Genomic DNA, 27,805 nt, shown 5'->3' with positions numbered 1-27,805 from the left:
ATCTCATATTATGCGAACCTTTGACGTAATTCTTTAATCGTTGTTGCACTGTATAAGAAAGATTTATTTGCTTCTTTATCCTTAACGCTTAAATCAATAATATATTATATTTTAGATTCAAGCTTCATTTCCGCATGACTTGCAACTTCCAATGCTCGATAAATATATTCGTGATATATTTTATCAGATTTTTTATATATTGCACTTAATTCTTTGTATATTTGTCAACTATTCAGTGTCTTGCCGAATTCTTCGATTAATACTTTTTTAAACGCATGGTATAATGACGTGTAACATCCAAAATTCACAAAAAGCCGAACTTCACAGCAGTCGTTTAGTATAGATGATCCTTTGTATATCTGTCTATCGACATAAATCTCTTATTGGTTATTCACGAACTATAGCTTCTCTTCTTTATTGTTCGGGCTTCCTCGCCTTGCTCGCGATTGATCAATGCCAGATCAATAATGGGTCCTAGAGAGAGAGAGAAACGCGACAACTGATCATGTTACCACCTTTTCATGATCGGCCGGCAGACTTAATATAGAACAGATACAGAACAGAGATGGCGCATATGTGTTATCTCTGTTCCATATCTGTTCCACATTAGGCTTTTTTTTCAGCAAGCAACACAGGCAACAGTGTACGAGAAAGAAAATTCGTTATGTCTCACTTACAATAACACAGTGTTACACTGTGCCATCTATGTCGCTTACTAGAAAACCCACATTGGCGTCGCAATCCAAAGTCGGTATATATTCTGCCAGTCAATCATGGAAAGATAGTCATATGAACAGTTGTCACTTTTCTCTTCTAAAGGTTCTCTAATTTATCACACACACATACACACGCACACGCACACGCACACGCACACGCACACGCACACGCACACGCACACGCACACATTACACATTACACATACACAGTATAAATATTTAATAAAACCATTTCTAATCAGGTAAATAAATCTGGCAGCCACAAACGAGTGACTAGACGAATTTCTTGTAAAAATGTATCATTAGATGATATTAAAAAAATATTAATAGTTTAAAAATTAATAATTTACAAACTTAACATTATTCTTAATATTATTCTTCTTCCATGGATAAGTTTAATAAGTTTATTTGGTTATAACGTTATTATTCAGTTTGTATTTATTTGTTAAACGTTATATTATTTCTTTTGATATATATCATTTTTCAGAGAAATGCGAGTATTTGAATATGTTTCCATCAGAGATGCAAATGAAGTTAGATCCAAGTTTGGATATGATAGTATTGAGTAAGTATACTTAATTACATTTTCATAATTTAGAAACTAATATATTTATAAAAGAAATGTCATTTATTGCAAAACAGTTAGTTTTGCTTAAAATGCAGATTAACTTATCTTTTCCTTCTAACGTAAAAAAAAGAAAATAAAATAAAATATTTATTATTGAAAACATATAATTATAAAATATTATACAATATTATAGAATATTATACAATATAATTGAATTGTACGCGCTATATTATCATGTGCTATACATATTATCAATACATTTATTTCTGAATTACTTCATTAAGTGACTCCCATGGCATAAAAGTACGTTTAATCAATAATACATTTCAATTAATTGATATCGTATAAACGGAAATGGTACAAAAGAAATAAACACGTTTTGTGGTGAAAATCTAATAATAACGAAAATATAATGATAACAATAATGCATTATTGCCATAGTTTAATATAATATATATTTCTGTTTAATTTTAAAAAATGTTAAAAGGATCCTGGAATAATGGCTGTATTCAAACAGAAATAGCACTCTCATCTAAACGTAACTAAAATCGTCGATAATACCAATTGATAATTTCAATAATAGTTCCGTTATTATCGATATTAGTGTCTATAATGCGTAATTTATACATGTTAAAAAGAATAATTTCGCATTGTTCAATATGTTGAAATCAGACAACAACGTACATTTCTACTGTTCTATTGTCCCACCAATCTAAGCGTATAAATAATATCAAAATATATATGTTTGTCTTTAACACATGTATAGTTTAAACACAATTTTACACCATTGCTCACATTGACCATGATGAGCCATCACATATGTATATCTTCCAAGAAGAATAGTATTCATTAATAGGAACTAACACAGTAAGTTGGACGCATACCTTATTGTTGACAAATTTTATTAAACTATTAAACCATCATTGTGAAAAGCGTAATAAAAAACGAAAAGCGAACCGTTTTAGTCTATCTGCTCACCTTCGTGAATTTTGGTGAGTCGTTCCCTCAATTATTTATATTAGTTAAATTCTCAGGTTTAATTTTAAAGAATTACAGAGGAAATTTTTTATCGGATTTCTGCGAGCTACTCGCTAGCATTTTGTAAATTTATCAATATTTATGGCATTATAACATATATTAATATATGACATTTTTTAAATCTCAATAGAGATAAATCTAAATTTTTCACTGAAGATGAATAAAAAGAAAGGTCCAAATTACACTCGTAATTAATGTACACTTTGTGAATAGTTTGTAATACAACAAAATTTGTGTATTAATAAGCGCACCTTGACTCTTATTGTCTTCTTTGTCACTTAATAATCATTAAAAATTTTAAATGACATAAAAGATTGAATTTCATTTAAAAGATACTTTTGCAGGCAAGAAAAATAAGCTTTAAGAGTTTGTTGTGATTTTCCAATCTAATTATAATCATGTGAACAATTACAGTTCTTTATCAGATTTGTATGCCTACATGTGCGCGTGTATGACGGGTGTACTGCCATCTTTGAATTTGTTCATCACATGCATATTTGTTTTTGAAACATTCTACTATAAATATTTACTAACTTGCAATAAATTTCACTTTGAATTACCCTTTCTGTTTGCAAAAATCTGATAAATGTATACTTCAAACTCACAATCAGAATAATTTTTAATCACACCAGCGCTATTTCATTTGCTTACCAACGTCTGACTACTCTTCTCGTTACTATTCATGTAACGATACATGCTCATAACTTCGAGGTTACGCACAGGTCACGTACAATTAATATCTGTACCTTAATTATCGAACTACCTTTGTATATAAGTTTTATATATTCTGTATATAATTCATTCGCAAAGCCTCAGGAGTTGCGTCTTCTCTAATCAAACAATAAGAAGCGAAAAACCTGCGGAATTACATCGATGATCTTTTTCAAAACTATATAGCGCTTCTTGATTGGTACAGGGCATTGAACTATAGTAACACTGGAATAGGCGCCAGCAGCTACTATCGCGCTACAGATAGCTGCTGTACAATCTCATAACAAAATTTGTAACACAACTTACGGTTTTCAGAAAAAGTCAATGTAAAAATTTATTTTTAACTAGATGATACCAAGGGGAATCAAAGAGAACTGAGTAAGCGCACAAAGTACAAGAAAAAAAAGGCAGTAATAGATATTATACCCTCTCTCTCGGCTCGTTTTCAAACAAAGGCTTAAATAGCTGGTAGCTATTACAGTATTATTAGAGTTCAGTGGTACAGAGCAGGGTCACGATCTTCACAGATCGCTATTTATTATTACTGTCGCCTCTTGATTTTCTTGATCACAAGAATTTTGGCCGTACAAGAATGATCAAAATCAAGTTTTTAATATCTTCGGTAATTTGCGCCCTGACCTTCTTCTAAATATAGGACATTTAGTTATCAGATATTCTGTCGGCTACCAACATAGTCTCGATTCGCATTTATGGCTGTTTTCCAGCCGGAGTTTTTACAATGCTTTTACAATACAGCTTCATTACAAGATCTCCCAAACAATGTTCCATGAAGTAGTACCTTCTACTTTCACCAAGACCAATTAAAATCTAGTTTTCATTCATCAATATGATTCCTTTGTAACTACATGGGAATAAAAAAAAGATAATCAATGAAAATTTATTAATTTTATAAATAAGCAATACTCTTTTGATAAGTCTTTTGATACAAGCCTGAATCTAATAATGAATGATCTTTTTAATATGATCATTATCCTTTATGAATTGCGAAACCTGGTGACGGCAATGTTATTTGTCCCACTGCCACTCCCACTTAATTCTCAAAGTATCCTAGACTGTTGTATTCATCAGTTTTTGCAAATGTAATTTGTATAATTCATTGATCGGATGAGATTTTAAGTGTAATTGGTGATTTTTGTCACCAAATCACTAAATTATTAAGCCATGATAATTACAAATATTCGAAAAATACACAAAAATATATAGATAAATATGTAATAAACATATGGATGGGACTGCTTTCCATCTTATCGAGAAAGCGCAAACCAAGATCTAACCATAGACTAAAAATAACTATAACATTATAAAATACTTGCACGCGCGTACACACACACACATACACATACGCGCGCGCGCGCGCACGCACGTAAGCACGCAACGCATACGCATACGCACGTAAGCACGCAGCGCACACGCATACAAACACGCACACTCACACACATACAAACACCAGCGCACGCACGTATGTTGCTGCGTATGTATATGGATATAATCCTACAATATATATGCAATCTAAGTATTCTAGTTGATCAACTTATATATTTTCCAGATTACGCCAAGACTCAAGTTTCATTTGCTTTAATCAGTCTTTTCATAATGGTGATGGGCTTCTGCTTTTCAATTTACACATTTCGAAATCCACGCTATATGTTTAAGCGTCTTGCCGGAGGAATACACTTCATAACTGGTAATTAGCATTATATTTTTTATGCATATAATAAATTTTTAATTCATAATAAATTTTTAATGCGCATGTATGAGCTAAATAATAATTATGTTGTCTTCAAAAATTTTTTTTGTGATATAAGTTTTCAAGTAAATTTTTGAGTGTGCTAAATTCAAATCTGTCTATAAAAATATCTCATCAAGATTTTGAGAAATTTAAGATTAAAGATAAAAAAATCTATGATTTTCGCAAGCTTCAAGTAACTATAATTAGATAATCTGACGTAATTAAATTTAATTGACATCTGAGAAAGGTGTCAATCAAATTAAAAGTTAAACATTTATATCTTTACGAAAATAATATGCAGAGTTCCTGAAAAAACTATAATTTACAAAAGAAAGTATTAACATAAATATTGATCAAAAATGCTATAATGCTTTTACTTATATTAATCTATCGAATCCATCAAATATATAACTCAGCGAAAGATCGAAAACCATTATGTCAATGCCTTAAATCTTAAAAGAAGATTTCGTACAGACAAATAATTATTGAAAATAATTGTTTATGAATGATTTATTTTAAAAATTTTATTAATTAATTAAATAAACTTTTAAATAATAAAATAATTTTTTTATAATTAATTAATTTATAAATTAATTAATATTTATTAACTTTTTAAATTAATTTTTGGCTTTGCTAAGATAATGTAACAAAAGGAGCATTTTTAATGTGGTTTTTTTAAATTACAATTTTTTTAGGAAATCTGCACATTTGCTTCGTAAATAATAATGTTTAAGCTTTAATTATTTCAGGTTATTTAGATATATTTATTCAAAGATTACAAAAACCGTGGTTTTTTACATATTTATATAATTTCTTAATTTTATTCAAAATTTTAACGAAATGATTTTTATGGCCAGATTTGATTCAACACATCGAATTTATTAAAACATATCTGCCACAATCTCTAAAAAAAATGCCTTTCTTTATCGAACAGTTATATAAAAAATATTAGGTTGACCAAAAAGTAATGTCTTTTTTTTGCAATAAATGTCGTCATAGTATTTTTCAATACAAAGCATTGTCTAAACTATAAAATACAGGGTGTCCGGTAATAATCGTCCCACCTCTCTAGGACTAATAGAGCAGGTCAAACTGAACATAAAAGTCCTCTACCATTTTGCGATTTGCGCGATAATTATTAAAATATTAATTAAAAACGCTCAGCGTATGAGCGCGCGTCGTATATAGCACTCAGCATATGCTGAGCGTTTTTAATTAATATTTTAATAATTATTGCAAAAATCGCAAAATGGTAGAGGATTTTTATGTTCAGTTTGACTTGCTCTATCAGCCCTAGAGAGGTGGGGCGATTATTACCGAACACTTTGTATGTGTGTATATATATATATATATATATATATATATATATATATATATATATATATATATATCGTTCGCTGAGGGTTTTTAATTAATAGTTTAATAATTATTGCGCAAATCGCAAAATGGTAGAAGACTTTTATGTTCAGTTTGACGTGCTCTATCTACCCTAGAGAGGTGGGGCGGTAATTACTGGACACCCTGTATATACGTGTTTTGAAAACTTTAACGCGCGATTTAAAGAAAAGTCCTTACATTTTGTTAAATTTTTCTGAATTGATCTTATTTTGAAAATGAGTAATGAAAAGGTATATTTTTGAGCAATTATACCTTTTAATTTTCTTTAAAAAAACATTATTAGCAGTACAACAAACATTTAAAAAAATGTCCTACTTATATTTGTATAATTTTTTTCTTTTTGCAAAAATAAAAAAAAATATAATTCCTCGAAAATATTCTTTCTCTTATTACTAATTTTCAAAATAAGGTCAATTCAAAAAACTTTAATGAAATGTAATGATTTTTAAAAATCAGGGTTACAATTAATGTCAATTGTCATATATAAAATATATATACATATATACATATATACATTATATATATATATATATATATATATATATATATATATATATGTGTGTATATACATTATATGTATATATACAGGGTGTCCCGGAACACCCTTAACAACGCTCGTGAGCAGGTAGGGCACAGTAAACTGAGCAAAAAAGTCTTATACCATTTTGCGATTTTCGCAATAATTATTGAAAAATTAATTTACAAAGATCGGCAAATCCGGCGCAAGTATCAGCTCGTCGCAAAAAGAATGGCGAGAAGGACGGCCCTAAGAACGGTCGCTAAGCGCGCGCGGCGTAAATAGGCGCCATTGCCTCGCGGTTACCAGGGGCATAGACGAGAAGCGTTAATAAGAACAATAGATTAGCGATTATTATTTAGCGACCGGCCTAGCGGTGGGCCGTCCTTCTCGCCATCTTTTTTGCGGTGAGCCGTCTTTGTATGTATATATGTGTATATATTTTGTATATGACAATTGACATTAATTGTAACCCTGATTTTAAAAAATCATTATATATATATATATATATATATATATATATATATACAGTGGCGCTCAAAAAAATAGAGCCACCTCTAGCGGAGACAAAACGAATCACATTGTTATTAGTTAACCTTAATCACACATGAGGCACAGCAATATGTTGCCATTAGACGAGTGTAGAGAAGACATTGATGCTAGTTTGTTATTGTGGAATAGTGTTGTGTAGTGTGAAAGGGTTGAACATAACTTAAAGGTCAGTATTAATTGGGTCCAAATAATAGAGCCATCTTATTTCGCATTTACTTAAAATACATTTTTCAAATTTCATCAAATATTTTTACTACTATTTATAAATATACCACAATCTAATTTTGTTTTCTAATGATTTTTTCATTATCCGTACTTTTAGATGGGAAGAGCAAAGCATATAAGTAATGATGAATGTAAACAAATATTTCAAATGTGGAAAAATGGTTCAACGATGAATAAGATTGCAAAACAATTAAATGTTTCTCGAAAATGCGTTCAGAACGCAATTAAGAAAGCGAAACAAACAAAGCCAACACCTGAAAACCGAGGAAGGCCTCGAAAAACTTCTGCGAGCTTGATGCAAAATTCAATGGTCGCATTGGTAAGAAAAAAACCGCATATATCTAAACGAAATATTGCAAAAAGATTAACTTTTGCTAAAAGTCACAGAGAACAAGACGATAAATGGTGGCGTAATGTACTGTGGTCCGATGAATCAAAGTTTAATAGGTTCTCTTCGGATGGAAAAGTGTATGTGCGACGAATCAAGAAAACAATATTAGAAACACTTTGAAAACTGTGAAACATGGTGGCGGCAATGTTATTGTCTGGGGATGTTTCTCCTGGTACGGCGTTGGCCTATTATTTCGAATCAATGGCATTATGAATGCAGAAATGTACAAACACATTCTTAAAGATGTCATGTTACCGTATGCCAGAAGTGAGATGCACTTGATATGGAAATTTATGCACGACAACGATTCAAACCATACCGCTAAGATAATAAAAAAGTTTATTAAGAAGGACAAAATTCCCATTTTGGAATGGCCACTGCAGAGTCCGGATCTAAATCCAATAGAAAACCTGTGGAATACAATTGATAAAAGAATCGATCGTTCGAAAGCTACAAATCTTAACAATCTCTGGGAGGAAATCCAAAAAGCTTGGTACTCAATTTCTGAAGAAGAGTGTAGATGTTTAGTGGGCTCTATGGGCAGAAGATGTCGAGCTGTTTTGAAAAACAAAGGGTTCCCTACAAAGTATTAGAGTATCTAACTAAAAAAAAATACTTTTGTTAATTAGTTAAACCTAAACAAGTGAACTTATTAAGTGGTTCTATTATTTTGGCCTAATTAATTAAAAACAAAAGATTTGCATTAGAGTTATTTTATGTTGTTCGCGTCAGTAGTGATAAAATGTGATAAAATTCTTGTCAATAGATTCCTTATAATATGTAAAATTGCTTGTTCTATAATAAAAATATATTTTGTCTTAAAATTTTTTTTAAGTTATTTCTCCAAGATTGCAAACTGGCTCTATTTTTTTGAGCGCCACTGTATATATAAATATATATATATATATATACAGTGGCGCTCAAAAAATAGAGCCGTTCGAAAGCTACAAATCTTGAATATATATATATGTACAGGGTGTCCCCGAATTGCCAGATCAACTCTCGTGGGGATAGATAGAGCATGTAATAAACTGAAAACAAAAGTCTTATATCATTTTGCTAAATTCGCAATAATTAATGAGATATAAATTAATAAACGCAGCGCGCACTGTACGTGTCTCTTTCAGTACGCCCTTTGTATGTCCTTTGTACGTCCTTTGTAGAGTGCTCCGCCTACTGTCTCGTCGCGCGCCTAGTATCAAGTAACAAGTAGGAAGTTTCTTCGCGCCGCGCGCTTATACTGGCACGGATTGGCCGATCTTTATTAATTTATATCTCATTAATTATGCGAATTTAGTAAAATGATATAAGACTTTTGTTTTCAGTTTAACACGCTCTATCTACCCACGAGAGTTGATCTGACAATTATACGGGGTGTCACACCCTGTATATACAGCGTGTCCCGTAAACATTGAATTAACGTTCGTGAGCATGTAGAGCGCATTAAACTGAACAGAAAAGAACTCAATATATTAGTGCTCTGCAAAAAGACAGCCCACTTTCAGGCGGTCGCTAGGAACACAACGAAAAGAGACCGCCCGCTATCATGTGGTCGCTAGGAGCACAGCGAGAAGAGACAGTCCACTGTTACACGATTACTATGCGTGCGACTAACAACTGCATGGCAGCAGGTTGATTTTTCTCGCCACATGCTAATACTCACACGAATTAATTGATATTTTTTAATTATATTTCTCAATAATTATAGCGAAAATCGCAAAATGGTAAAGGACTTTTCTGTTCAGTTTAATGCGCTCTACTTGCTCACGAACGTTGATTCAATCTTTACGGGACACCCTGTATATATATATATATATATATATATATATATATATATAAAGAGATGTCTTGCATCAAGTGCCACATAACAGCGAAATGCATCGTATATCTATACGCGAGGTAAGAATATTTGAGATCACATTGCAAATAATCGTTGAATGGATCAAGTTCTTATTAGATTTAACTGATAGTTTAAGTTTGAATTATATCTAGAAAGTGTGTTTATTTTTATTCTACGTTTATTATAAACGGAGATATTACGATGCAGAGTGAAATCTTTTGATAAAAATTGGATAATTGTAGGACTGCTCAATTTCATAATTAATTAGTAATTTTTAGTAATTATTACTAATTATTAATACTTAAATTGACTAATTAATGATATTGGTGAAATATCAGAGCAAAAATTATTAACAGTTAAATTGCACGATAAGAAAACAAGTATTAAATGCGTATTTGAACTTCTCTTAACATAAATTTATATTAATTATATATTTAAATATTTAAGTAAATACGTGGACAGAGAGAGGAAAGGGGCGAAGTCCTTAATATTAACCCGAAATAGTTGTGTAATAAATCGAACGGGTGAGCGAATAAAGAAGCTTTGTTCCTTTCTTTCCATCCTTATCCTGAAAGAAATAACCTAACATAACCTATTTTGAATTTAATTTAAAATCAGAAATAGGTTGGATTACGTTATTCCTTTCGGGGGATGCAAGAGGAGAAATGGATTTTTCCCTTTCCTCGCCCACGCATTTACTTAAATACTTAAATTAGAGCACTAAAAAAGTAGGTATTCTCGTTCGCCATTTTTCTTCCAACTGTATGTGAAGGTTAGATATGTTTTGTATACGTCAATAACCTTTACAATCTCGTGGTTATAAATACATCATGTCTTCGTTGTATCGTCGCATAAAGTTCTAATGGTGTTTTCAAAATACCTGGCTACGTTGCATTAAACTGCAGTAATAGACGTGAAAATGGATTTCTACTTTTTCAATTCCAACAAATGTAGAGCGACGAAAAAAGTGGCTTCAAAACCTTCGCTGTGAACAGTGGATACCAACGTCAGCTAGTGTCTGTGAAGTATGTTCAACGCTGTAAAAGTAGAGTATTATTTGTGCCTCATTAAAGTGAAATTATTTGTTTTCCTTATTACAGGTACACTTTGATGATTCACAGTTCGAAAATAGACGTGCCGACGGCTGGATGAAATTGAAGCCAAATGCGGTTCCTACTATACAATATTTGATGTTCATAATTCACCTCTCAAGATTGATCCACCTCCAAAAAAGTCGCTAAACAAAGTAACAGAATAAAATAAAGTTGCTGCCACATGTGTATAAGAAGTAGCAGAAGTTCCAATTATTCCAGAAATGGTAATATTATTCAACACATTTATAGTTCTTAATAAACAATGTTAATTTTTATTAAAAAATCTTTAACATTGTCCAAAATGTTGCAGAACATTGAGTATGCCCCATTAAACCACGATGTTTTTAACGAAGTGGAAGTATCGAGATATTCCCGCGGACGGATTAAAATGGCCCACCCTGTATATTAAATATAATAAATGGAGCATTAAATTAATAAATAAAAAAATTAGAAATTTATGCGACAATTACCTCTACATTTGCAAATGGAAACTCAAGGCTTGTTCCAGAATGCGACATGCTTGGATTTCTTTTATTGCCCTCAGTTGACATTTTACAAATAGCCAAAACTTAACTTACAAATACAAATATGTGAAAATATGACAAAACTGCAATATAAAGACAATTTTTACAATGAGTATTATTTAAATAACATACCTTTAATCCTTGAAATTGTTCCAAATATGTGTTGCTTCAAAAACATGCAATGAAATGGAGACACGATATGTTGATTTACAAAAAATGACACTTTCTACTGTTGCGCGTTTAAGAACACATGACTAATTAATTAAGAATCAATTAACATCTATTTTCAGTTTAATAGAATCGATATTTAAAATTAATTTTTAGAATTTTTAATCACGAGATCAAAAGACGGTAAATGTCTATAATAGTTACTGCAGCGAAAAATCATTTTTTTCAATACCAATCAACAAAACTACTATAGAAATGGAATGTAGAAATCCTTTTAGACAGAGGCAATGCTTCAATAACAAGTTATAGCCATAATTATTCGTTCGTAGTTTTATATTTTGTATGGAATAATATAAATATGGACCAGGGAATATTTTCATGACACACATACACACACGAGGGGGTTCAAGGGGGCCCTTCGGCTCCCCCTCCCGCATCCATCCCGTCCACCTCACTTCGCGTGAAAAGCTGCAAACTTATGTGAACTTTGTTTTGTCTTGCAACGTACATGCGAAACGAGGTGGACGGGGTAGGGGGGCCGAAGGCCCCCCTTGCACCTCCCCCCCCGTGTATGTGTGTGTGTATTATGAAAATATTGAAAATATATATGAAGATAAAGCAAGAAATACAATAATTATGGCTATAACGTTATTGAAGCATTGCCGCCTTTTAAAAGCATTTTTATATTCCATTTCTATAGTAGTTTTTTTGATTGATATTGAAAAAAATTGATTTTTCGCTGCAGTAGCTATTATAGACATTTACCTGAAAGGCGTATGTATGTACAATCAATGCGTATTGATATATATGAAAACATATCTAACCTTTTATGCAGTTGAAAGAATAATGGCGGATGAGAATACTCACATTTATAGAACCTTACTTAAATATACAATTAACATAAATATGCTCGAAAAGTTTAGATTAATTAATACTTGTATATCACATGTAATATATTTGTTTGTTTAATTGTTAATAACTTTTTAATAAACAATGAGCAACGCCTAAAATCTTTTGAATGTTACTCAGGGTCATGACCTTAACTGCATATGTCAAAGTGAAGTTCATTTAGAGAGTTCCCCAATATACATATTTGCTAATTATAGATCTCGTTACGCGTCTGAAGCACAAGACGAATAGAATAGGTTTCGCTTCGCTCGAAACATCGCAAAACTCATGTAAAACTGTATTATAGACTTCGTTACGCATCAGGTAAGTGTATAGAGAAAAAATTGAAGTGGCAAGAGCCCTTTTCTCCACACGTTTACTTTGTAACAATGCAACATAAAACAGACTTAATATTCAAAATACAATTTTCAAAGAGCTAGAAAAGTAACGGTTTGGTAATTATGCAGAATAACGGACAACCTTCCGATGTCAATGACCTTGACATATATTATCAAGATCATGACCCTGAGTAAGGTTCTAAAGGTTTTAACTAGCGCTCGTTGTTTATTAAAAAGTTATTAACAAAAAATATATAATAAACAATATATAATTTTCGGACACCGTGTGTTTATGCTTTCGTATTTATTGTTATATTGTATCGCTGAGAATAATAAGTCGTCTTTGTTTATCTTTTTTACTGAACTTTTACTTCTATGTTCGTGACATTTCTTGTAAACTTGAAATTCTTTTGATGACAATAATGAATCGTACTTTCAATAAATTGATTAATTTAAATGTGATACATTGAAGAGCAAAGTCCCTCCCCCTGCTCCCCGGCCCCACAAAAAACTAACCCAATCCAACTTGTGTCTGAAATATATAATAGATTTTGTTTCGTAACACAGGTTGGATTGGGTTAATTTTTGTGCAGTGAGGGTGCAGGAGGAGGAGCTCCGTCCTTCCCCCGCCCATGTATTTACTATAAGTCATTATACGTTGTTAAATGTTACTTCACTTTCGACAAGAACGAAAAATTATATCGCATTTTTTAAACTTTTTTTGTTAATAATTTTTTAATAAACAACGAGCGCCGGCTAAAACCTTCAGAACCTTATTCAGGGTCATAATCTTGATAATATATGTCAAGGTCATTGACATCGGAAGGTGGTCCGTTATTCTATACAGAGTGTTCCATTTTAAAAAACGCACCTCGATAATTCTTCAACAAAGCATTTTCAGCAAAAATGTTTCAGACAACAGTTGTATAGTTTCGAGGGAGACATAAGATGATGTAATTGGTTTGACCTTGAATTTTCATTTGAAGATCATGTGAAGGTCGCGTCAATTTTTGTAAATGGGACAGCTTATATATTATTGCATATTTTTGTAACTTATCTTGAGAGCTTTCCGAAATACTGCAATAAAATATTTATTTATTAAATACTTTTCGAGTTATAAGGCTTCGAAGTTACAGTATTTTGACATAAAATACAAGATATCTCGTAAAATATTCATTTCTCGATTATCTTACCCTAATACTTTTATGCACAGAATAATGAGACAAATCAATTGGCGTAATTAAAACGCATAATTATGTTAAAGTAAAAATGTGTAACTGCTAGTTGCAAATTCAGATTTTTTTCTTAAAGATAACTATGTGTTTTCTTTACACCAATTGATTTGTCTTATTATTCTATGCATAAAAGTATTAAAAGTAAGATTGCCGAAAACTGAATGTTTTACAAGATATTTTGTAATTTGAAACAAAATGTTGAAACTTTCAAGTTTCATAACTCAAATAGTATTTAATGAAAAAACATTTTATTATAGTATTTCGAAAAGCTCTCTAGATAAGCTACAAGAATATGCAATAATAGAGTGTTCCATTTAAAAAAATCGACGTGACCTTCACATGACCTTCAAATGGAAATTCGAGGTCAAACCAATGACACCATCTTATGTCCCCCTCAAAACCATACAACTTTTGTCTGAAACATTTTTACTGAAAAGGCTTTGTTGAAGAATTATCGAAGTGCGTTTTTTAAAATAGGACACCCTGTATAATTATCGGCGTTTTTTGACCTTGCTCTTAGTTTACTCTGATATTTTAGTGGCATCATTAATTACGAAATTGAACATTTCTACAATTATACAATACCAAACTTTTATTTAAAATATATCAATGTCGACATTGTCGTTGTCATTGATATATTTATATTTCCTCAAAAATATACTTTTTCAAGTTCACATATAAAATGACATTAATTGAAGTTATTGATAACATTGATGATAATGCATAATACTGTATTACAAGCTTATTACCATTATCATTTTAATGTATAACAATAATAAATACATATAAACTTATGATGAAACCATTTATATGGTAGACAATAGTACACAACACTGATTGTAAGTAAAAAAGTCTTACAAGGAGTGGGTACAAACTGCTTTTCGTATGAAACATATACCATTCGAGGTTGAGGGGAGGTTGAGAGTAGTAAAAGTGTAAAGAGAGTTTGAGTGAATGGGTCTTCGTTTCCGAGAAATTTGCATGTAAAGTTGAGCATTCGACCAGCGGTACGTTAACTACCGTAGATAACTTTAGCAAAGCGTGAAACGCAGTGGTTAGGCAGACTAAGGCGCGTGCGTTACTTTTTTTACCTCCGCAGCCGGTGAACGATCAAGATTCGAATCCGCTACGTACCGAATTTTTTTTACCCCTATAATTTTTTTTATAACCTACTTCTTAAAATAGTTCTCACACAATTTATAATTTTTCAATTTTCAAAACCTCTTTATATAATATTTTTCGTAAAAAATTTTAGATTTCATTTAATAAGATATCCTTGATTGCTTATTTCTTCAATCTATTTACACATATATATTTTTTAATTATAGAAGGTTATGTTTTTGCGAAAAAAATTTTTAAATGGCAGAGAAATCTGAAAAAACATTTTTTTGCGAAAACATAACCTTCTATAATTAAAAAATTAAATTTAAAAATTAAATTTAAAAATTTAGAAAAAACCACATAGGAACCATCTCCAAAAAATTTAAAACGAAACATTTTGAACACATTGGCAGAGAAATTTGGAAAAACATTTCTTTTGCAAAAACATAACCTCCTATAATTAAAAAATTAAATTTAAAAATTTAGAAAAAATCACATAGGAATCATCTCCGAAATATTTAAAACGACACATTTTAAACACATTTGCAGGGAAATCTGGAAAAAAATTTTTTTCTCGAAAAAAGCCTCCTCTATAATTTAAAATATAAAAAATTATTAAAAAATGTGATTTCTCAATGTTTTGAAACATTTTGAATACATTAGCAGAGAAGTTCTGGCAAAGAAATCTGAAAAAACATATTTTTCGCGAAAACATAACTTCTTATAATTAAACAAAAAAATTTTTAATTTAAAAAACCCACATAGCAGCCATCCCAAAACACTTTGCAACATTTTGGTACCAATTTCGTGGGAATCGGTTGTGAAAAAAAATTTTTTCACAAAAACATAGCCTCCTCTAAAATTTAAAATATAAAAAATTATTAAAAAATGTGATTTCTCAATGTTTCGAAACATTTTGAACACATTGGCAGAAAAATCTGGAAAAATATTTTTTTTTTGTGAAAACATAACCTCCTATAATTAAAAAAAAGTTTTTTAATTTAAAAAAATGTGATTTCTCAATGTTTCGAAACATTTTGAACACATTGGCAGAGAAATCTGGAAAAATATTTTTTTTTCGTGAAAACATAACCTCCTATAATTAAAAAAAAGTTTTTTAATTTAAAAAAATGTGATTTCTCAATATTTCGAAACATTTTGAACACATTGGCAGAGAAATCTGGGCAAACATCTTTTTTCGCGAAAACATAACCTCCTATAATTAAAAAAAAAATTTTAATTTAAAAAATGTGATTTCTTAATGTTTCGAAACATTTTGAACACATTAGCAGAGAAATCTGGAAAAACATTTTTTTTTTTTGTAAAAACAACCTCCTATAATTAAAAAAAAAATTTCAAATTAAAAAAAAACACATAGCAGCCATCCCAGAATAATTTGCAATATTTTGGTACCAATTCGTGGAAATCGGTCCACAAATGTGGAGGTAGTTCGCGGTCATACAGACGGACGATACTTATATACATATAGCCCAGTCAAATTAGACTAAAAAAGGACCAATCTGCGGAAAAATTCTCACCAGGCTGGATTTTTGCATACAGTGAGATATTGCTATTTTAAACAACCTCTCAAAAATCCCCATCGATACTATGTAAGGAAAATTTTTTACAGGGGTTGAAAGAGGGTGAAAAACAGTTTTTCACGAATATCTCGCTAAATATTGATTCTTTTGCAAAAACGATTCAGATATAATTTATAGCTTATGAAATTTGCTACAAAAAAGGTTTAATTTCTTTTTTTCGTAGGACTACCTTTTCTCGAGCAAAACGGTTTACAAAGTTGCACGATCGTATTTCATTAATAAAATGCACTTCTTTTCACACCACCGCCGAAGTTGAGTACCGGGTGCGTTCTTTTTATGTGGTATCCCTCATAGGCCTAATCCACATTTTCCCGCTCTGTTTGTGTCATTATTATTTTCCGATTTCATCTATTTCTGAAATCTTCTCAAACTCTATGATTTCTGTGTCTGTTTCCTCCATTTCTTCCACAGCTTTCACTAAGTTTGATATTGGATATATCTTCATCGGTATCAGCACATATGTTTTCGATGATATCTTCAGCGTGATTTGTGCAAGATTGATCATGGCAATTACCGCATACAGCTGAGCAACGCAAACCAACTTTTCTATAACTGCAGTTAAAGCCGCAAAACAATTAGCCTTTAGAACAATTGCAGAAAATAGTATTTAATAGTATATCTGAAGCAGAAGGCAAAAGAGTTTGAATAGGTTCCAAAATTTCATTTACAGTGATCTATCCCCAATCTTCGGGATTAAGTTAATTTTCAAGCCATTTCTGTACTTGATAATACACCCGGTATAAATGTTGCTGTGCAGCACTAGATGTTAGAGGAAGTGTTGATAATTTTACAGCCTTATTAAATCTTGTAGATTTTACAAAGGAGAAATATCTGAAATGATCAATTGATACTTCGTTACATGAAGCACCATACATTGCTAAAATGAAGCGCATTCCACTGTTAAAAATCTCTTGTGGAGGACATTGCGGTATTTTGAAAATTTTTGCGCAATTAATCAGATCGCTTTGTTTTTCAAGTAACTTCAAAGCTTTTCCTTTGCTCTTATTAAATAATGCAGATGTTGTATCGCACCCAATCATTGCATGTAGAAACAGAATATGCTCTTTATTTTTTGTGAATCAAAGCTGTTTGAAGAATATATTTTTGTTTCAACTTTGCCTTTTCCTGGCTTCAGAAAATAAATTTCTTTATCATCTGGAGTTCGAGCAACTAATAGTATTAATAAATCGACGTCTTCGCCTACAACAATTGTTTTATTTGTATGGCATTGCTTCAGTGCAATATCAATAATTAGAACGTCAGCATCATCTTGAGCTTGTTTCACGCTGACGTTAACAGTTTTAAATTTTTTACACAGCATTGAAATAAACCTACTTTTATTGTTTTTATTGGATAGAAATTTTTCTTGGCTTATTGGAACTGTCATTGAAGCATCAAATAAGATTCTTATAGATATTTTTAGCAGATCGACGACGTTGTTCCATAGCTTTTGTATTTTTACTATTATCATTATAACTGTCAAATACAATAGTTACATTAGAACCAAAATGATTCCGAACATAATTAATATATGTTACAAAAATGTCGTCAAATGTACTTTCTGGATTCCACATAACACGATGTAGAAGATATCCTCCATCAATGATATATATATCATCTTTCAAATTGAACTCAACAATAATGGACTTGAAATTATCGTAAAAGGATGATTTTTTAGTTTTACGCATGCCTAATTCATCAAAAAGTGCTAATGGATATGGAGCTAATTCATACTGTAAAAATTCTCAAAGTTGATCATCAAATTTTTTTGTTATATTAATTCGTTAAAATAAAAGAAGTGGGTCTACAACCACTTTTGTATTGAGTTTAACAGAACTCGAGACCATTAAAAGTGACGCAACTCTGTTCGAGCGTTTTAATTTGACGTTACCAAATTGTTGACCAATCATACTTCGGATAGAGATAAGGCCAATTTTATAAGCATTATGACAATTCACTTCATTATCGCCGATAATTCCACTATTTATTCCTTAATATGATTTATTTGCGGAAAGGGATTATAAGTTATAAACCATTCTATTAATTTTTTTACATCCTTATTGTCTCTTTCTATACGAACATCTCTAGCGTCTCTAGCGTCGACATGCTGGTCTACTGTATCCATTCCAACATTACAAAGTTGTTCTATTCCTTCACACACATTATTCATCGTATGTATGTCATATATCCATTTGCACACTACACTTGCCTGAGTACTTCTTCCTTGTGAAATACCTCTTTCTATTTTTATTGATTTCATTAATGATTAATAACCATGTCGCTCCAAGTTCCACAACTGAATTTAATAGTACGTCGAATTGTGAAAAATCCGTTAATAAACTTGTCAAAAAAAAGCACTCTTTTCCATACTGCTCTCCAATTTTAACATATCCTGAAGATACAAATGTGCGGATTTAGCATAAGGAAAATGACCTGATGCATGAAAGTATGGAAGTATATTTTTAACAGCATTCAAATGTGCTTGCCAATCTCCCATTCTTTCAGACCTTATGAATTCTTTTGCAATAGATATCATTCGAAAATATTGAACCCATAATTTCGCTGTGGGGCCTCTTTTTTCATATACAGGGTGTCTCGCATCACATAATTAATATTGTAGGGGGTGAAAGAGAGTGAAGTTTTGAGCTAAAAGTTCCTTTTCCAATTTTGTCTCAGACCATTATTTGTCGAGTTATTAACAATTAAAGTTGATCATTCAGACGGCGCGCTGTTGGAGTACTCAGGGACATAACATGCTATGGGACCTCTCGCTCTTACCGTACATTCCCTTAATTAAAATTCTATTTTAATTTTTTAACATTAATAAATAAATGTATAGATGAACCTATAAACATATAGATAGATAGATAAGATAGATAAATAAATAGATAAGATAAATAAATAAATAAATAAACAACAAAAATAAACATAAGAATTATGTATGATACATGTAAAAATATTATTTATTTATTTATTCGTTTGTTTATTTATTTATTTATTTATCCATTGATAGGTCCATCTACATATTCATTTATTAATTTAAAAAAATTAAAATAGAATTTTAATTAAGGGAATGTACGGTAAGCGCGAGGAGTCCCATGGCATGCTATGTCCCTGAGTACTCCGACAGCGCGCCGTCTGAATGGTCAACTTTAATCGTTAATAATTCGACAAATAATGGTCTGAAACAAAATTGGAAAAAGAACTTTTAGCTCAAAATTTCACTCTCTTTCACCCTCTATAATATTAATTATGTGATGCGAGACACCCTGTATAAGTAGCTTTTCATTAAATTGATCTAGTAAAGTTCCAACATTATCATCTAAAGTTTCAATGTCGTCGTACGTTGCTGTATTTCCCAATACACAATTCATGGCAGTTTTAAGATTTTCATGGGCATCATCATCTATGTCCATATCTTTTAATATTATTATTGACAAAGCTAGATGTAGCAATGTATGAGCTCTTACAGCTCGAGCATAAGCATGCCCATTAAGCATTTTATCTATTGAATTAAGTGCATAAATAGTCATAAGAACTTCTTTGATACCACTTTCTCCCATTATGTAGCCAATTGAGCCAAGATAAGACATGAGCAAATGAAATCCTCCGAGTCTCACTATAATTTTTGATAATTCCGATGTTTCAGGTGATCCTGCTACTATTTCTCGAGCTTTCAAATATAGAGGTTGATTGAATGTAACAATACATGTTCTGTGACCATACTTTTTTGCATTCTCAATAGCACACCGTAAAGTTGTATAAATCGTATGATAATTGCTTGCTGGCTGATCGATGAAAGGCAAAAACAAGATTCGAGATTTACAATAATTTTCATAATTTTTTGTTAAATGCTCAATATACCCATTCCACCCAAGTATTCAGATTTACAACTCCATTTTCCATACATCCACAACATATCTGTATTTCGGAGCATAGAAACAGTTGTTTCGTCATTGTAATTGATACTTTCGACAAACATTTTTTTAATCCTGAATCTCCATAATTTTCATATGCATGGATTGGTACGTGGGTAATTGCAGCAATATCTTTCGCACTGGGTTTAGTCGACAATTTTTTTATCGGTTGCTCCGCAACGATTCCACTTAATGGAGTTATTATTTGAATTATTTTCATAACATAAACAGTATTATGACCATCAATGGTATAAACATTAATATCAGCATTATCAGCAGCAAACTGAAGAAAAGCACCTGTTTGAGGTGGTAAAATATAAGGCTGAGGATGAAAAACTGCAGACGCTTCATACATAGTTACATCGTTATATAATGTACACATGCCTAAACTTGATAAAATATCTAAAATACGTTTAGATCCAAATCGCCGGTGAAAAAATATAGATAGGCCCAATTGTAGTCGAGACATAAATGACTTTGGTCTAACTGCTGCCATAATAGCGTGATTTATAGAAGTGCACTTTAATTGAAATGGATCTTTATTACTTTTTATTTTTTAATATAACTTGCTCCAAGAAAAAAGTCAAACTGTATGGAATTTCATCATTTATATTATCGAACATTTGATTTGTAGGAGGATAATTATTTTTTTCAACGGTGACAGATTTAATATCTTGACGAATAATAGCTGCAGCTGTTTCTAAAATTCGAAGATGTTCTTCCTTTTCGTTTGATTTTTTATTTTCATACCACGCTTTACTTAATAGATCATGCTGCACATCTACAAAGCAGATAATTGTCAAAGTCTTACTTTTTGTGGTTATTATGATTTTATCTCCATATTTCTCTATAAGTTTGCTTTTAATAGACTTATCATCTGGGGTGTATCCTTGCATTCATTTTTTAACTCTCTTAAAGTAAATTGATAGTCATCGTTGTTTTCAATGTATGAATAAATATCTTCTATCGCGGAAATTATACGCGAATCATTTGGACGACCAATTTTACCTCCTGTTGCAGGTTTTATAAATAGTAAATAGCAATCTTTATGATATCTGGCCTCAGCAGCAACCAAATCCTCCTCATAAATAATTCTATTTGTGACTGCCTTCGCCACGTTGTTGCCATGTTGCCCGGCAGTAGCAATAATGGAGTCTTTGAAACAATGAGTCACTACTCGACATATTATTCTACGATATTTATTTCCCTTCCTATTCTCTTTTTCCTCATTAGCTTCTTCACCACAAAAAAATACATAAATTTTTAAAATCAAAAGAATATTCACTTGAACGCATTCTCGTACGCGGCGGACTCGTAGACGTGCTGGCATCTTCATCTTCTTTTCGTCGCGAGAATGCTACTCTTGCGAGTATATTTTTTACGACATTGTACATAAATTATGATGGAATTAACACGTCGTAATTGTTCAATTTTTCCATCATTCCTTTCAACACTCGCGTCTCGCAATGTTTGTATTCCACGCTTTACAACAACAGTATTTCTACTCGATAATGACTCGCAGCAAATCAAGCAAAGTTCTTTTATTGTCGCAGATATTAAAAATTCGTTGTAATTTCACAATGAAATAGACGAATATTAACGAAATATTAACTGACACGTCCGAGTGAGTGAGTAAAGCACGTGAAACGCATGAGCTGCCGTTAGTTGTTTTGTTTTTCCGCTTCTCATTTATCTCTCGACTTCAACGTTATTGCGCAGTATACATATAATACTGTATATATGTGTACGCGTTTGTAATAAAGATTTATAAAGATTGCTGAAGCTTTGATTAGTTGAAATGAGAAGCAGGATCATTGCAATCACACAATAGAAGCAATAACATTCCTTTTTATTTCAATCAAACGAAGTTTTATGTTAAACATAGCATGTTATCTTCCTAAGAGCTAGCTTCCTAAGAGTGAATTTGTTCACTCGTAAAATGAAAAATTCACTTAACAAAACAGGGAATATTCATTTCTTGATGGAGTGAATTATTCAGTCCGAAATAAGTAACACGTTTACTTTATGTTAGAGTTAACAATTACTTTTGTGAAAAGTAAAATTTCACTACTTACGAGTATTTTCACTATCACATGATGTGAATATTCACTCGTTTGGAGTTATATTTCGCTCTAAGAAATTTAGAAAGTACAACCTCAGCGGTGGTGTGGAAAGAAGTGCATTTTATCAATGAAATACGATCGTACAACTTTGTAAACCGTTTTACTCAAGAAAAGATAGTCCTACGAAAAAAAGGAATTGTACTTTTTTTGTACCAAATTTCATAAGCTATAAATTATATCTGAGTCATTTTTACAAAATAATCAACATTTTGCAAGATATAAAAATGGTTTTTCACTCCCTTTCAACCTCTGTAAAAAATTTTCCTTACATGGTATCGATAAGGATATATATATATATATATATATATACACCCTAGGCAACAAAATTATCGCAACAAAAATTTATACCAAAATTTCACATAACTTCAGATAATCATAACTCCACGAAAAATTGTCGTATTTAAAAATGTTTTTATTTTATAGGTTAAAGCCTTTACTTTAAGAAACATTTATTACATTTTGAATTTTTCCTTCCCCCTCCCGCCTTCTTCTCAAAAGTAATGACGCGTTTTGTCTCGGAAACTTTTGACGCACAGTTTGACGCACTGCACGGAATGGAATGAATTTTTTTCACAAGTATCATGATAATCATTGTAAAATTTGAATTTTTCCTTGCAAATTAAAAAAAATTTAGATCGATACAATTTTTTTTCGCGGATTTATGACGATAATATCAAAGTGACCTATACATTTTCGTGCCTGTTACCACCAATATTAGCATTATCCGATGCATACCACAGAGAAGTTGTTGAACGGATTTTGTGCATTATGTATATGTATGTATGCGTGTGTGTGTGTGTGCGTGTGCGTGTGTGTGTGTGTTGCGACCATTTTCTTGAAAATGACTGCGGGATAGGAAACGGGAGCGTAAAGATTCGTGCGAAATCGCTGTCAAGAAGAAGGGGATCGAAAAAAGGTAATACGCGCAAATCAGGGAACGGGGATGAAGGGAGTTCTGTGCGCGCCGTGACGGACACAAGAAATATCGCGAAACCGAGAAATTGGGCGCCAGGCGCGGTCTTTCACGCGCCAATTCACGAAACGCAAAATCTAAATCGCTAATTGTCGACAATTCTCAGTCCTTCACGGGCGGGCTAGCTCGCCTAACGGTAGAGAGGCAGGGTGGTGTTGTAGGCGCGATAATCGAAAGGTAATCGACACACACTTTGACACGTAACGACGAACACGAAGTAAGAATGCACGATATAGAAGAAAGAAGAATAACAAGGTTTATTAGAATAAAAAGAAAAAGGTAGAAAATAAGCGAGAATATTGAACAGCGATAAAAATGAATAGAAATCAGACTGGACGTCGAATTATACACGCGAATAGAAACGTACCCGACGTAAGGATAATCGGCGCGAAGAAACGCAGAACGATAGTCGCCAAAAAAAGCGCGCAATTGCAACGAGTCGCGCGAAGACTTTTCGTTAAACGCGAGATATCGTGATTAACACGCGAACGGTCGTACGTCCCTTCACTCACCCTTTTCGTTAACACTACCGCTACGTACGATTCTCGACATACGTACTACACACGCTACGACAATTCGGACGCATAACACACTTAAAAGAAATTTACAATATTGAGCGCCGAGACGTCTTCCGCGAGACTCTCTCTCTCTCTTTCTCTCCCTCTCTCTCTCCTTCCCTCCCCTCCCACCCTCCTTCCCTCCCTCCCTCTCTTTCTCTCTCTCTCTCTCGCTACACTCACGGGCGCGATAGATTAGTGGACAAACCATACATGCGAAATATACAATGTACGGAGGCGCGTTCCGTGAGGCACATATACACACACGCGACACGTACGCACTCGCGGGGCGCTAAATTCTTTCACCGACGTAGTGACACACACACATACGTGACGAGCGAGCGCGATGCACGGGGCGCGAGTCCTTCAGAGAAGCGAGACGCAATTTCGAATCGGACCGCAATCAATCGCGAGAATTACAGACGCGGGGCCGTCTCTGCGAAGGCGTCGAGGGCTCTTTCCGCTTGACGAATGTCGCACAAATTACTAATTTTCCGGCCGGGCCGGTGCGACGAAGCACGCGGCGAAACTGGAACGCTAACACTAAGAAATGGCAACGTCGTCAGAGACGGAGAGCCCGAATCGTTCGCACGCGGTCGTTTGCAAACGAGAGTGACAATGACATCACCGGTAGCAGGATCCTCCTGGAAACGTAGCTTCGAGATCCGTGACTTCTCGTCGTCCGCTCGGCCTCTCGTATTCTCTCTCGTATCATCCGTCTTGTTTTTTCTCTCTTTCTCACGAGGAGCGCTCAACTTCCCCTCTAGCTGGATCGGCCGTGCAAGTCTCACTGTTTCAGGATTTTTCCGGCGCCGATCGATAAGACGCTCGATGTCGCTCGCGAGGGGTAGCCCTTCGTGCGGCCAATCACGTCACGGCAAGCTATCACGCCGCTATCGCGGGTCGCATACGCACGGATGTATCGAGGGTTTTTGCGTCCCTTTTATGATATCGCTCTCGGATCCGGAATTTTTAGACGGTTTCTTTTCGTCGTCGTCTCCACCCTTCTTCGGGGTGGCAGGCCTCCTGGGGTGTCTTGAGAGCCTTTCCTTCCGTCGGCGATCCGCGGATCCGGCTTCCGTCAGGGCCCTCAGGGTTCCTTACCAGGGTGCGTTTTCGGGCGGCCCTGCTCTCGTATGGGCAACTTATCCAGCGAGTGATTGTTTTCGCGCATCCGGTATACCGTGATCACGCCATGATGGGCTGATCATCGATAATCCATTATACCTTCTGCGTCCCTCGAGGTCGTGAGGCGTCTTTCAAGAGCCGGGTGTTCGATGATGTTTTTCCTCCTTGCCGTCGTCGATCTTCGGTGAAGCCCGTTATACAAAACGTATCATCGAAAGAAAAGAAAAATTAAAATTAACAAAAGAACTATTTCGCTCGCTCTAATTGCCCCTCTGAAGGTCGCGGCAAGTTCCTAGTCCGGAGCGGACTTAGCGCGGCTAATCCTATATTGATCCGCGACCGCGGGAGCCGGGCGGACGCGCGGGACGGCCACGTCACAGTGTGTGTGTGTGTGTGCGTGCGTGCGTGCGTGCGCGTGCGGGTGTGTGCGCGTGCGGGTGTGTGCGCGTGCGGGTGTGTGCGCGTGCGAGTGTGTATGTGTGTGTGTGTGTATGCTGTGCGTGCGTATGCGTGTGCCGAAGACAAGGCAGAAATACACACTTTTAAAATTAAGTACAATATTTCTTTCCAACACACACACACGCACGCACGCACGCACACACACACACACGCACGCACGCACACACACACGCATACACACATACAGATGATGCGTAAAATTTGTCCAACACCTTTCCGTGCGCATCGGATAATGCTAAATGTTGGCGGTAACAAGCACAAAAATGTATAGCTCACTTTGATACGTCATAAGCCCGCACGGGGTGAAAAAAAATTATATCGATCTCATTTTTTTAATTTGCAAGGAAAAGTCCAATTTTACAATGATTATTATGATACTTGTAAAAAAAATTCATTCCACTCCGTGGAGTGCGACAAACTGTGCAAAGTTTTCGAGACAAAACACGTCCTTACTTTCGAGAAGAAGGCGGGAGGAGGGGAAAAAAATTCAAAATCTGACAAATGCTTCTTAAAGTAGAGGCTTTAACCTACAAAATAAAAAAAAATTTTTAAATACGACAATTTTTCGTGGAGTTGTGATTATCTGAAGTTATGTGAAATTTTGGTATAACTTTTTGTTGCCTAGTGTATATGGGGCATTCTTTGTCAAGCGGATCACCCGCCGTTCCAAAATTGTATTCGACGTAGAACCATCTTGCACACAAAGTTAGTTACAGGCATAAGCTATCGAAAGCCATGTGGCCTTTTGAAAAATTCAAACTAGCAGATCTAATATGCCGGACATAAAAGTTCAAAATATAAAATAGTTTACAAAGGATATAGCGGGATAAGGGGAGATAAATTGCCTCCGTAGATCTAATAGTAGTGGCTCTTTGAAAGTAACTTGTAATGAGTAAATGCAATATGCAATATTTCAGCTTCCGAGATCTCTTCGTTAGGGTGTTACGGAGGTGAGTTTGAAAAACTAACATATTTTAGATCTTCTGAACGGTTAAAGATAATTTAATTTAAAAAATATGCATAAAGGGGGACATTAAAGAAACATTATATATTTTTTCAAATGTGTATATAGTCATCTAATGCACAAAAAAATTCAAGATTTTTTCTAAATGAACCCTTCGAGTGACCCTTTTGAAAAAAATTGTGAATAAATCTTATTTTATTATATTTATATGAAAAATTAGCTAACTAAATCGATTTGGTGGAACAGGTTAATAATAATAATAATAAGAACTAAACCAGAGAGCGGTCCCACTGATACTGAGATTTGCTTGCGGCACGCGGACTACGTCCATTGTGCCTCCCTGGCAAACCTGGTCCCTCAGTTTACTCCACTCCTCCAGAAACGAAGGAGGTCCCCACCTGAGAGACCTCTAACCTGCTGGGGTTCCATGAAGGCGGAACGTTAGGAACCTAGCTCTAGCCGCACATTCACAAATCACATGGAGGCTTGATTTCTCCAGTGACACACCGCCTACAATTTGGCCGTTCGCTTAGCCCCAACTTATGTAAGTGGTAGTTGAGAGCGCCGTGCCCAGTGAGTATCCAAGTCATTAGCCCAGCCTTTTCTGCTAAGGCCTCTGACTAGGCGCATCGCCCAGCAAGGCCCTAGACTGCCTGCACTCCACCACACTTCTCCAAGTGGCTAAATGTTGGTTTCGCAGTCAGCGGCTGATATATTTCCTGTCCAAGCAGCAGGGAACTCCCACCCCTGGCTCCGGTCCTACAAAAGCAGAGGCCGACCCCTTTTTAGTGAGCTAATCGGCCTTTTCGTTGCCTTTAATGCCCGAGTGCGCGGGCACCCACACTAAGACAACCTGGGTGGGAGTCTATTGACCACGTCGCCAATTAGCCAGTTTAAAATGAGGCTCTCTGATTGGTTAATCGTTGCTGATGACCTTAGGCATCGGTCGATATAAGTGGCTGTGGTCAATCGTGACGTGGTCAAACGGGACGCTCCCGACAACCTCATTACTCTTCGCTAGGTCTTTCA

The 27,805-nt window shown here is 33.9% G+C and overlaps 1 protein-coding gene, 1 long non-coding RNA gene and 1 pseudogene across 3 annotated transcripts in view; 2 read left to right on the top strand and 1 right to left on the bottom strand.

Moving 5' to 3' along the window:
- The window catches only part of LOC140674594 (transmembrane protein 114), a 352,543-nt gene that overhangs the window by 180,901 nt on the left and 143,837 nt on the right, over positions 1 to 27,805 (top strand). Inside the window, exons 4-5 of the mRNA XM_072908242.1 lie at positions 1,204 to 1,281; positions 4,601 to 4,738. Coding sequence (XP_072764343.1) covers positions 1,204 to 1,281; positions 4,601 to 4,738 — 216 coding nt within the window. The remainder of the gene's footprint in view (positions 1 to 1,203; positions 1,282 to 4,600; positions 4,739 to 27,805) is intronic.
- On the top strand, positions 6,144 to 13,243 carry LOC140674599 (uncharacterized). 2 transcript variants are annotated; one of them, XR_012048259.1, is made up of 4 exons: positions 6,144 to 7,416; positions 7,573 to 10,731; positions 10,807 to 11,024; positions 11,111 to 13,243. It is a non-coding gene; the product is annotated as an uncharacterized lncRNA (long non-coding RNA). The 2 variants fall into 2 exon arrangements; XR_012048258.1 differs by having other exon boundaries at positions 6,156 to 10,731.
- On the bottom strand, positions 17,354 to 20,318 carry LOC140674712 (uncharacterized; annotated as a pseudogene).

This window comes from Anoplolepis gracilipes, chromosome 16 (assembly GCF_047496725.1).
Source record: "Anoplolepis gracilipes chromosome 16, ASM4749672v1, whole genome shotgun sequence".
NCBI classification, from domain to species: Eukaryota; Metazoa; Arthropoda; class Insecta; order Hymenoptera; family Formicidae; genus Anoplolepis; species Anoplolepis gracilipes.
The sequence above is the reverse complement of the archived record's forward strand: the minus strand, read 5'-3'. Positions and strand labels throughout refer to the sequence as shown.